We start from the raw sequence: 12835 nt of genomic DNA, 5'->3' as shown, positions 1-12835 counted from the left end.
CATAGCTCAGTGGTTGAGCATCAAACTATGAACCAGAAAGTCATGGTTCGATTCCCAGTCGGGATACATTGCCTAGATTGCAGGCTCGATATCCAGTGTGGAATATACAGGAGGCAGTCAATTAATGATTCTCTCTCATCATTGATGTTTCTATCTATCTATCCCTCTCCCTTACTCTCTGAAGTCAATAAAAATATTTTTTTTAAATGAGAAATAGTAACAGTATGTTGAAGTACAATAAAATCTGACTTTCGGTGTAGGAATATAAGCATTAGGAATCAAGAATTTATATTTAGACACTAAACAAAAAAGGTCACAGTTTTGTCATAAACGAGATGAGAAATTCACTGGAGAAAGGGCTGTATCTTCATATGTGGTTCTGCAATCTAGTAATTGGACTCTATTTGATTAACATAGTGTTACATTGTTTTTACTATGGTGCTTTTCTATCCAGTGGACATAATACTGTACTTTATTCCTAGTGCATAAGCTGCTAACTAACATATCTCATTTTCCATGAGAATGAAGCGACATATACAGAATGTGTTGTCATAGTTAAGAACATTACAATATTGGGGGGGAAGAAAAAAGGAAATAAGTCTTCCCCACTCATAGATGTATCTGCTGCTGAGAATTGGTGGGGGAAAAAAAAGGAAAAGAGTAGCTTAGCAATAAATATGCTAGCCAACAAGGCAGAATATATTCCTGAATTCATTTTTTTGTATTTTTAACTTTATCTTTTTTCCTCTTAATCTGTTATAATTCTTTTTAATACTGTTTGTAACAACAATAAACTTATTTGCATCTGCCTTATGCATTTTTCAACACAATAGATTGACTTACATGTCAACTATAATAAAATAGGTTGCGATTATATATAAAAATTATTTATTTAAATTTTTTTTGCCCAGAAGAGATGTTAAAAGGGGAAAAATGAACCAGGAAGCTTTGTTTTGCCCAAGTATTGTTTATAGATTGCTACAGGGAAATTATTCTATAGTAGCAATTTGTAAACAGTCTGTCTTTGGCTCTATAATATTCTCTCACTCAAAGATTTAAAAATTTTGGCATAGACTTAAACATGAAACTTTGAAACAGAGAAGTGGAAATTATCTGGTCAAAAATGTAATTAGTAAAAGAACATCTGCTAGACAGAAACCAAATATTCAGGATTTATTACTTTTTTTTTTTTTACTCTTTGAGAAAACCTCTTGGGAGATGAAGGAAAACCTCTATTTGGAGCACTTCAAAATAGACAGGTATGTGTGTTCTTACAGAGTACATGTAACTCATGGTATGATCTTTTAAGGAATCTGCAATTAATTTATCTTCTCAAAATTCTTTATTCATTTCTTTTTCTATAAAATTATCAGAATTCTATGTTATTGTTTTTTAAGGAGCTACTTCAGTCTCCTAGAGCCTGAATGGCCATTGTATACTTTAAAGCTTACTCAATCTTGGTAGTTCAATGTAATTAAGAGAGATTTCAGATGTTACTAGTTAATTTTTCTCCCCTTCTCTGTTTATTGCAAAATTAAAAACCTACATTTTTTCCTTCTTACTAAGTTTAGTTATTAATGGTGGCTTAGCTCTAGATAAATCATCATACCGAATTCAAGAATAATAATAATAATAATAATAATAATGGAATAAAACTAAGCCATGGCTCCTTGATGGGCATATCCTGACACTACAGGACTGTACTCCTGCCTCAGACCTAAGCCTCATTGCATGCCCTGAAAATGGTACTTAGGAAATGTGCTCAGTAGTTCCGTAAACACAGAATGGGCAACCAAGGACTTCCTAGACCACTTCCTTCCTAGCCATTACCCTCTTATTCTTCTGACAGCTGGCACAGGGCACTTATAGTCCACAGTAGGCTTCCTTTTAGTTCTCTTCCTTCTGTTTGGGAAATAGAAGCACTGTTCCCTGAATTCACTGGTTTCCTGCCATCATTTTGTAATTTCTATTAACATATTTATTTGTATGGGTCTCAATAGAATAAATTGGATCAAGCATTTAAGAAATTGACTCTGGAGAAAATGAATACTTAAATGAAAATTGAAATGATTATAGCTTTAATACCTCTTTGTCATGGAAAATTGATTAAAAATTTGGGCAGGTCATAAAATTGTATAGAAGTATTAAAAATATTGTAATTTATTTGTAAGAATGTACAATGTATAATAAGTCTGCAACTAATTATTCTTACAGTGAATGACTTAGGTCTATTATCTTCCCTTATCTTTTTATCCTCCCCTTTCTTACAACTTAGCATAATGGTCTGAAAGCATTAATGCAGTTTGCCATTGCACAGAGGAGTACCTGTCCTCAGGTCCTGATACAGAAACTTCTGATTCGTCTCCTATCAGGTAGAGTCGTCTCTGAATTATTACTATGTCATTATTTACATTTCTTTTTCATCACATGGCTGGCAGTGTATTTGTTAAGAAACAACATACTGCACTCATTTTGAACATGCAAAAACAAAAATAATAAATAAAAACATACAGCCCTAGCCGGTTTGCCTCAGAGGATAGAGCATTGGCCTGTGGACTGAAGGGTCCCAAGTTCGATTCCAGTCAAGGGCACATGCCAGGGTTTCAGGCTCGATCCCCAGCAGGGGCCATGCAGGAGGCAGCAGATCAATGATTCTCTCTCATCGATGTTTCTATCACTCTTTCCCTCCCCTTCCTCTCTGAAGTCAATAAAAATAAAAAAGACCTCTTGCTATGTTGAACAATTTGTCCTGTTTGCATAGTTCTATTTTGTTTTTGTTTTTAATTTCTTGGTATCTCTTTTCATTTCAGTCATAATTTGAATACCTTGTTTTACTAGCACTTCCAAATAATCTCCCGGCTTTTTTATTTATTTTTTTTAAATATATTTTTATTGATTTCAGAAAGGAAGGGAGGAGAGAGAGAGAGAAACATCAATGATGAGAGAGACTCATTGATCAGCTGCCTCCCTCACACCCCTTACAGGAGATCGAGCTCACAACCCGGGTATGTGCCTTTGACTGGAATCGAACCTGGGACCCTTCAGTCCACAGGCGGATGCTATGCCCAAATCGGCTAGGGCATCTCCCTGCTTTTGCACTTATCACACATTATGGGATTTATGATTTTTAAAATACCTCAAAATATGACAGAAAAGATGATAGAATTCAGGACAAGAGATTAGAGTTATTAAAATGTCTTGAGAACAAAGAAGTTTATAACACAGAAGAAAATAAGATAGTGTCATGGATATGTTAACTGATCTATCAAAAATATTACTGAAAATTTTTCATATGAGGAAATAAGAACTAGAAACAAGTGACTTGTCAAGAACAAAGAGCTAGTTAATGGCATCACCCTGTGATCACTTTAGTTTGTTTTATAAAGCCAATATTAATAACATTTATCAAATGGTTAGTATATGCCAGACTTCGGAAAAGTGCTTTAAATGCATATGCTAATGAACCTACTAACAATCTTGTGTATACTGTAGACTTAGAGAAGTTAAGTCACTTGCATATGACAAATAATCATAACCACTACTGGAACCCATCTTTACTCAAAAATCTATGCTCCTAATTAACTTTAATGCTTTTTGTTCAGACTCTTGAATTTGGGGTTAAGAAATTAACCTAGTCTGGAAAGAGTCTTCTTGCCTTCACTTGAAAAAGTTACAGCTTTATTGAAATACAGTTAATTTTCTCATTTTTATATATAGACAACCCTTACTGTTGTTTTAAATTCTTGATTTACTTCCTTCTTACTTCTTCCCTCACTTGTAAATTTAGAGACTGACTAAATTAGAAAGTCAATAGCTTTTGAGCTATCTGCATTTCCTTCCAGTCATCAATCCATATTAACCATTATTTTGTTTAGGAGGCTCTTCTCCATCCTCATTTCACTTATACAGCTTTGCATGCTCTCCCTGCTTCTGACCTCAAATTTATTCACTTATTTATCACAGAACATTTAGAAATTTTTAATTAGGGGGTGAAAGTAGAGAACATTGCATAAAAGTAATTCTTTTTATTCAGCAAATTTTATTGAACAATCTCTATTTCAGTTATCCTAGTTTCTTTACCTGTACCTCCTATATTCTATCTTCTAACCCTTAGATTTATCCAAGGCTTTCCAGGAGCCTTTTCTCAGTTTAGTTTATATTTAATTATGATTCCCATATCTTAAAGTTGTAATGTACCAGTTTATCAGATTCTTTATTCTATAATCCAATTATATATTTGTTTTAGATGTTTACATTTTGCATTATATTTAACTACATTGCCGTCTTACTGACTGACCTATAATTATTTCTTTATTTTAGTTGTTCTTCCTAACCTAAAATCAGAAGATACACCTTGCCTTCTATCTATAGATCTATTTCATGTTTTGGTAAGTGTTCAATGAAATTTTATTAAAAGTCACTCATGTTTATAATTTCATGTGTTCTCATTCAAATCTATGCTCCTTGTTCAAGATTATAAGCTTTTGGTACTCAAACTATGAAGTCTCTTTTGTCTGTTGTGTTTACAAATAGATACAGATTTGACTGAGACCATCAAAACCACTGTAAAAATGAAAGCACATTTACTCTTTACTTTGTAATAGGTCTTGTCATGGTTGATTATAATTATACAAGCAAACTTTTTCTAATATATAATGCTTTCCCTCTCCCCCTTTTTCTTAACTTATGTACATTATAAGCAGTGAATGACAGCTTTCGCTATCTTAGCACATTTCGTACCGCTCAGGAGTTTTCTCGTGTTTCGCGCGCCATCTGTTACGGACCGCTCACGAGTGTTCTCGTTTTTCACGCCCATGGAAAAAGGAGCGAATCTAGATACTTATGTAAATTTTGTTTGGTCCCTCTTTATAGAGGAAAATGTTTTACGCAGTACCATACGTTAAAAAAGTACTAGGAACTTTAATTGTTTAATTGTTTTTTGTAAATAAAAATGTTATAATTATTGAAAAACAACACCTAAAGTGCATTATGATGATTTAAATAACGTGCAGTTTGCCCAAAAACGTGCGGACCCTGGCGTATGTCTTAGAGATTTCTATGCGATACGCAATGTGTTAAAATTGTTAGTTATTTGGTGATAGGAACTGGCCAGGGACACAGCTAGGCTTCCCCCAAACACATGGATGTCTGGCAACTGTTTTGTGAGTTGCTTGAAGAACTTTTCCATTCCTGTAATGATCTAATTCCTTCGAAACACATTCTCTAGGGAAAGCAGTGGTGAGATTGGGAGCATGGAATTTGTGTTAGCCAGTGTTCTCATCCCTCATTTTGCAGGCCTCTGCCTAGTGGTTGTCAACCCTGTCTTTTGGAATCTCTTGGGAGAACTTTGAAAAGAATGCTAGTAAACAGAACCCTAAACCCTGAGATTTTGATTAGGTTGGGCTGGAGTGGAACCTGTGTATCAGTGTTATTTTAAGAGCCTTTGAGCTATCTGCTAAAAAATCCTCACTTATTGAATCTTCTGAACCTCACAGAGTTGAGACCACTGCCTAGAGCTAGAATAAGCAGACTCAGCAAAGGAATAGCCTGTTTGATGACGACTTTTGTCCTCCATTTATGGTACATTATATTCTAAGATATTCTCTTGAATAATTAGGAAAATTCTGATAGTTATTTATAAAAAAAACATACAAACATGATGCAGCATCTGGTGCCCTTTACAGTTAGTTATAAGATTAATTTGTGTTGGTCTTTGTTGTTACTCATGTTGATGTCCATTTTCTCTTATAGGTAGGTGCTGTGTTAGCATTCCCATCCTTGTATTGGGATGACACTGTTGATCTACAGCCTTCATCAATTAGTTCTTCTTATAACCACCTTTATCTCTTTCATTTGATCACCATGGCACACATACTTCAGATACTTCTTACCATAGACACAGGTAACTACATTGCTATCTTACTGACTGACAAATTCCCATTATTTAACTATAAATAACATTTGCCCATGATTTATTGGCAAAATTAATTGTACTGTGGTTAATCATATATTTCTAAGTTCTGTATTTTGTCTGATGTTGAAGGATCATTCATTTGTTCTTTATGGATTCTCTTTATATATCATTACAAATTATTATATAATAATAAATATTTATTAAATATCCATGTTTAGCTAGGCTGTGGTTTTGCTCTTTTTGTTTCTCTGGGTAAGATACTGATAAAGTTTACATAATAGTTTTAATATCAGAATCAACTATTTAGATTGAGAACAAGGGAAAAATCTTCCCTTGAAAAGACATTATTTATTATCCTGGAACCATGAAATTGAGGTGTAATTTGTAAATGGAATAGCCAGTTTATAGATTTATCTTTCAGAATTCTTTTTCAGGCCTTCCCCTTGCTCAGATTCAAGAAGACAGTGAAGAGGCTCATTCTGCATCTTCTTTTATGGCAGAAGTTTCTCAATATACAAGTGGGTGAGTAGCAGCAGTCCATTAGTATAATCTACCTTAGTATTTTTTTTTTTCTTTATTGACTTCAGAGAAGAAGGGAGAAGGAGAGAGAGATAGAAACATCAGTGATGAGAGAGAATCATTGATCGGCTGCCTCCTGCACACCCCCTACTGGTGATTGAGCCTGCAACCCAGGCATGTGCCCTTTGCCCGAATCGAACCTGGGACCCTTCAGTCCACAGGCTGATGCTCTATCCACTGAGCCAAGCTGACTAGGGCTTTCTTAGTATTGTTTTAATAATTCCACGTCTTTGTTCAGTTGTTTGACAGTATAACTTTTGAATTATTTTAATTTTAAAAAACGGAACAGAGGGCTTTTGGAATAATAGCTAGCCATTTAATAGTATTTGTTTCTCAGACTGAAAGAAGTTTTGGCACATCTTTACTCTTGTAAATATTATGGGAATATAGGCAAAGTTTGATAGAATTTTTTTAAATGGCAGCAGTTAGTTTAAATAAATGTAGAAAAATAGAAAATAGGTTGGTAAGTGTTCAATAACCACAGAAAAATTTAACAGAAAGTACAGTGTTCCCCATATATTCCCTCTAACAATTTCTCCTATTATTAACATCTTCCTTTAGTGTGGTAAATTTGATAAACCAATATTAATACACTAGAGGCCCAGTGCACAAAATTTGTGCACGGGTGCAGTCCCTGGGCCTGGCCAGTGATTGAAGCACGAGCGTCTGGTGTGGAAGGGCAGGTCCCAGCTGACCTCTGGGCCCTGGGCAGTACCTGGGCCTCTGGGCTCCCGCCCCCCTGCCCTCCCTCCGCCTAAGTCATGGGAGCCAGGTGGCAACCCCACCCCCTGCCGCCTCTGGTCCCCTTCAGCGAGGCAATGGGCAGGGTGATCGGGCCCTGCTCACACCTGCCTTGGCCTGGCGCCACCTGCTCACCTGCTTCACCATCCTGCCACGGTCCCACTGTCATCGGAGCTGGCAGCGCTTCTACTGCTGCCCACTGCCAGTGCTGCATCGCCGATGCCCACCATGTTCTGCACCGCCCCCTGGTGGTCAGCATACATCATAGCAAGCAGTCAAACTCTGGGTCGAGGGGACAATTTGCATATTAGGCTTTTATTATATAGGATTGTTATTAACTAAAGTCCATAGTTTACATTCTATTCACTCTTTGTGTCTTACCATTACAGTATCATATAGGATAGTTTACTATTCTACAAATCACGAGTTAATTTTAATACAGAAATCAGGAAATTATTAATTTTGTTTTAGCTCACCTAGCTACTTGGGTTAGTGATAAATGTATCTGCTCTATATTTCATTATAAGGATTAGGAAAAAGAAGAAAGTAGTTCTTTGTCTTAGAAATATACATGGTAAAGATGTAGGATTTGTAATTCCTTTTTTTTAAATTTTAATTCTATTAAATTTATTGGGGTGACATTCATTGGTTAATAGGGTCATATAGGTTTCAAGTGTACATTTCTTTGATATATGATCTGTATATTGCATTGTGTGCCCATCTTCCAAAGTCCAATCATATTCTTTCACCATATATTTGGCCCACTTTATCCTTTACTACCCTCCCACCTCCTTCCTTCTGGTAACCACCATAGCATTGTCTGTCTGTGTCTATGAGTTTCAGTTTTATATCCCATATATGAGTGAAATCTTATAGTTCTTAGTCTTTTCTATTGACTTATTTCGCTTAGCATAATATTCCCAAGTTCCATGCATGTTGTCACAAATGGTAGTATTTCATCTTTTCCTATGGCTAAGTAACATTTCATAGTATATATGTACCATATCTTCTTTATCCAATCCTCTAAAAAAGGGTGCTTTGGTTGTCCCCATTTCTTGGCCACCATGAATAATGCTGCAATGAAGATAGGGGTGCATAAATCTTTGCAAATAAATTATTTTGAGTTTTTTTTAGATAGATACTAAGAAAAGGGATTGCTGTGTCATATGGTAACTCTATTTTTAATTTTTTAAGGAATTGCCATACTGATTTCCATAGTACTAGTACTAGTTTACATTCCCACCAGCAGTGAATGGGGGTTCCTTTTTCTCACAACCTCTCCAACACTTGTTATTACATGTCTTATTGATAATGGCCATTCTAACAGGTGTGAGGTAGTATCTCATTGTAGTTTTGATTTGCATTTCCCTAATAGCTAGTGAAGTTGAACATCTTTTCATATATCTGATGGCCAGTTATAAGTCTTCTTGGGAGAGGTATCTGTTCAGGTCCTCTGCTCATTTTTTAATTGAATTTTTTGTTTAGTGTGGAGTTGTATGAGTTTTTTATATGTTTTTATTAACCCCTTGTCAGAACTGTTGTTTGCAAATATCATCTCCCATTTAGTTGGTTGCCTTTTTGTTTTGTTGCCAATTTCTTTTGCTGTGCAGAAGCTTTTTAGTTTGATATAGTCCCATTCATTTATTTTTGCCTTTACTTCCCTTGCTTTTGGGGTCAAATTCATAAAATGTTCTCTGTGACCCAGGTCAATAAGTTTAGTACGTACCTATGTTTTCTTCAATGCACTTTATATTTCAGATCTTATATTTAGGTCTTTATAATTAATTAACTTTGAATTAATTTTTGTACAAGGGGACAAATAGTTATCTAGTTTCATTTTTTTGCATGTGGCTTTACAATTCTCCCAGCACCATTTATTGAAGAGGCTTTTTTCTCCGTTGTGTGTTTTTAGCTCCTTTCTTAAAAAGTATTTGCCTATCCCCTAGCTGGTTTGGGTCAGTGGATAGAGCGTTGGCCTGCAGACTAAAGGGTCCCGGTTCAATTTCATTCAAGGGCATGTACTCGGTTGCAGGCTCCTGGCCCTGGTCCAGGGCATGCCGGAGGCAACCAATTGATGTGTCTCTCTGACATCAGTGTTTCTCTCTGTCTCTCTTTCTCCCTTCCACTTTCTCTAAAAATCAAAGGAAAAAATCCTCAGGTGAGGATTAAAAAAAAAAAAAAAAAAGTATTTTCCCATATACCTGCAGTTTTATTTCTGGGCTCTCAATTTTTCAGTAATATGTTGTTTAATCTCCACAAATTTGCAGGCTTCTTTACTTCCTTTTTGCAATTGATTTCTAATTTTAAAGTATTGTGGTCTGAGAATATGCTTGGTATAATTTCAATCATCTTGAATTTGCTGAGCCTAGTTTTGTGGCCCAGCATATGGTCTAGCCTTGAGAATGTTCCATGTGCACTAGAGAAGAATGTATTATATGTCCTTGGATGCAAGACTATGTAAATGTCAATTATGTCCATTTGATCTAATTTAAGGACATTTCTTTGTCCATTTTCTGTTTGGGTGATCTGTCTAGAGCTGTCAATGAAGTATTAAGTTCCCCAACTTTGTGTTTTGGTCTATTTCTCCCTTTAATTCTGTGAGTAGTTGCTTTATATATTTTGGTGCTCCCTCATTGGGTGCATACATATTAAGAACTGTTGCCCAGGAAAAAAACCAAGATGGCGGCATAGGTAAACACTGGAGATTGCTGCCTTGCACAACCCCTTCAAAAATACAACTAAAAGACGGACCGGACATCATCCAGAGCCACAGGAAGGCTGGCTGAGTGGAAATTCTACAACTAGAAGGAAAGAGAAAAGCATACCGAGACTAAGAGGAGGTGCAGTGCGGAAGTAAACTACAAAGGTGCGGAAGTGCATGCGGAGAGGGCTGGTGGCTGAGGTCACGATTGTCTTTTTCAATCGGGAGGAAGTCTCAGGCTCTGAGCTCCAGTTCCGGGCGAGTCTCTGGGGACCCAGACTCATACGGGGGAAACTGGACTGTCTGGCATCGGTCGAAACTCGAGGTCAGCTTTCTCTCAGAGGCACACACAACGATTGCCGGGGCCTCTGAGGACAGGACTGAGAGCAGCCATACTGCTCGCTCCGCTGGCCCAGTTGATCCCCTGGGGCTCTGCCCCGCCCAAGCTGTGCCCAGAGGCTTTTGCATATGAAAGGCCCGGCCCTTTGTAATCTGAAAATTACTTAACAAACTGCAGCTGCCCAAGGCCCCAGGGCAACTTGCATTGCTTTACAGCTGGCTTCTGCAGGGTAGCCTCAGGCAAAGGCTAGATTAGCATCTCCATAGATCCAAGAGCCAGTGTACCCAGTGGTCAGAGTGGGACCATCCAATTATAACTCTGCAGATCCATAAGGGACACACTCAGGGGGCAGACTCAGTGAGCACCAAAGCCCCACTGGAGCAAGTCTTGCGCCATAAGGGTGTCTTCAGCACAGAAGTTCTCCCACCATAGACACAGCTGATTCTCACAGCCAATTGGCCTGGAGGTCAAATCCTCCCAGTGTTACCTACAACAATCAAGGCTTAACTACAACAAGACTGTGCACAAAGCCCACAAGGGGGGGCACCAAGAGTGTCTACCTCAGGTAATTAGGGAGGCTGGACCACTGGGCCCTATAGGACACCTAGCACAGAAAGCCACTCTATTGACACAGCGAAGCATAAAAAATGCCGAGACAAAGAAACAGGACACAAATAACATAAATGGAGGAAAGCAAACTACTGGATATAGAGTTCAAAACCACACTTTTAAGCTTTTTTAAGAATTTTCTAGAAACTGCCGATAAATATAGTGAGATCCTCAAGAAATCTAGTGAGACCCTCGATGTTGTGATAAAGGACCAACTAGAAATTAAGCATACACTGACTGAAATAAAGAATATTATACAGACTCCCAACAGCAGATGAGAGGATCGCAAGAATCAAGTCAAAGATTTGAAATATGACGAAGCAAAAAACACCCAACCGGAAAAGCAAAATGAAAAAAGAATCCAAAAATACGAAGATAGTGTAAGGAGCCTCTGGGACAGCTTCAAGCGCACCAACATCCGAATTATAGGGGTGCCAGAAGAAGAGAGAGAGCAAGATATTGAAAACCTATTTGAAGAAATAATGACAGAAAACTTCCCCTACCTGGTGAAAGAAATAGACTTACAATTTCAGGAAGCGCAGAGAACCCCAAACAAAAGGAATCCAAAGAGGACCACACCAAGTCACATCATAATTAAAATGCCAAGAGCAAAAGACAAAGAGAGAATCTTAAAAGCAGCAAGAGAAAGAAACTCAGTTACCTACAAGGGAGTACCCATACGACTGTCAGCTGATTTCTCAACAGAAACTTTGCAGGCCAGAAGGGGGTGGCAAGAAATATTCAAAGTGATGAATAGCAAGAACCTACAACCAAGATTACTTTACCTAGCAAAGCTATCATTCAGAATTGAAGGTCAGATAAAGAGCTTCACAGATAAGAAAAAGCTAAAGGAGTTCATCACCACCAAACCAGTATTATATGAAATGCTGAAAGGTATCCTTTAAGAAGAGGAAGAAGAAGAAAAAGGTAAAGATACAAATTATGAATAACAAATACACATCTATCAACAAGTGAATCTGAAAATCAAGTGAATAAATAATCTGATGAACAGAAGGAACTGGTGATTATAATAGAATCAGGGACATAGAAAGGGAATGGACTGACTATTCTTGTGGGGGAAAGGGGTGTGGGGGATACGGGAAGAGACTGGACAAAAATTGTGCACCTATGGATGAGGACAGTGGGTGGGGAGTGAGGGCAGAGGGTGGGGTGGAAACTGGGAGGAGGGGAGTTATGGGGGGGGAGAGGAACAAATGTAATAATCTGAACAATAAAGATTTAATTTTTAATAATAATAAAAAATAGATTAAAAAAAGTAAATAAAAATATACATATAAATATTAAAAAAAAAAACTATTGCCCAGCCATGGTGGCTCAGTGGTTAAGTGTTGACCTATGAACCAGGAGGTCATAGTTCAATTCCCAGTCCCATTGGGGGACCAGTAACACATCAATAATTACCCTAAATGTAAATGGACTGAATTTACCAAAAAAGAGGCACAGAGTAGCAGAGTGGATCTGCAAACAAAACCCACCATATGCTGCCTTCAGGAGACACATCTAAGCTAAAAAGATGCATCTAGATTCAAATTGAAAAGGTGGAAAATAATTCTTTAGCAAATAACATACACAGAAAAGCAGGTTTAGCCATATTTATATCTGATGAAATAGATTTCAAGATAATAAAGGTAACGAGACAAAGTTGAACATTTTATAATGATAATGGGGACACTATATCAAGAAGACATACTTCTTTTTTTAAAAAAAATTTTTTTATTGATTTCCAAGAGGAAGGAAGAGGGACAGAGGGATAGAAACAACAGTGATGAGAGAGAATCATTGATCAGCTGCCTCCTGCATGCCCCCCTCTGGGGATTGAGCCTGCAACTCGGACATGTGCCCTGACCAGGAATTGAACTTTGACCTCCTGGTTCATAGGTCATTGCTCAACTACTGAGCCACACTAGCTGGACTGTGACCTTTTGTTCTT

General features: G+C 37.3%; 1 protein-coding gene across 6 annotated transcripts in view; it reads left to right on the top strand.

Moving 5' to 3' along the window:
• UBR1 (ubiquitin protein ligase E3 component n-recognin 1) overlaps positions 1–12835 on the top strand; it is a 143504-nt gene that overhangs the window by 105992 nt on the left and 24677 nt on the right. For 5 of the 6 annotated variants that reach the window (XM_036299006.1, XM_036299002.1, XM_036299011.1 and 2 more), the window contains 5 exons: positions 1204–1259; positions 2276–2372; positions 4321–4388; positions 5752–5902; positions 6349–6436. In XM_036299006.1, the coding sequence (XP_036154899.1) occupies positions 1204–1259; positions 2276–2372; positions 4321–4388; positions 5752–5902; positions 6349–6436 (460 nt within the window). Of the gene's footprint in view, positions 1–1203; positions 1260–2275; positions 2373–4320; positions 4389–5751; positions 5903–6335; positions 6437–12835 lie in introns of all 6 variants that reach the window. The other variant, XR_004966038.1, reaches the window with a different exon arrangement.

Source organism: Myotis myotis, unplaced genomic scaffold, assembly GCF_014108235.1.
Source record: "Myotis myotis isolate mMyoMyo1 unplaced genomic scaffold, mMyoMyo1.p scaffold_m19_p_1, whole genome shotgun sequence".
NCBI lineage: Eukaryota > Metazoa > Chordata > Mammalia > Chiroptera > Vespertilionidae > Myotis > Myotis myotis.
This window is presented reverse-complemented; position numbering and strand designations above follow the sequence as displayed.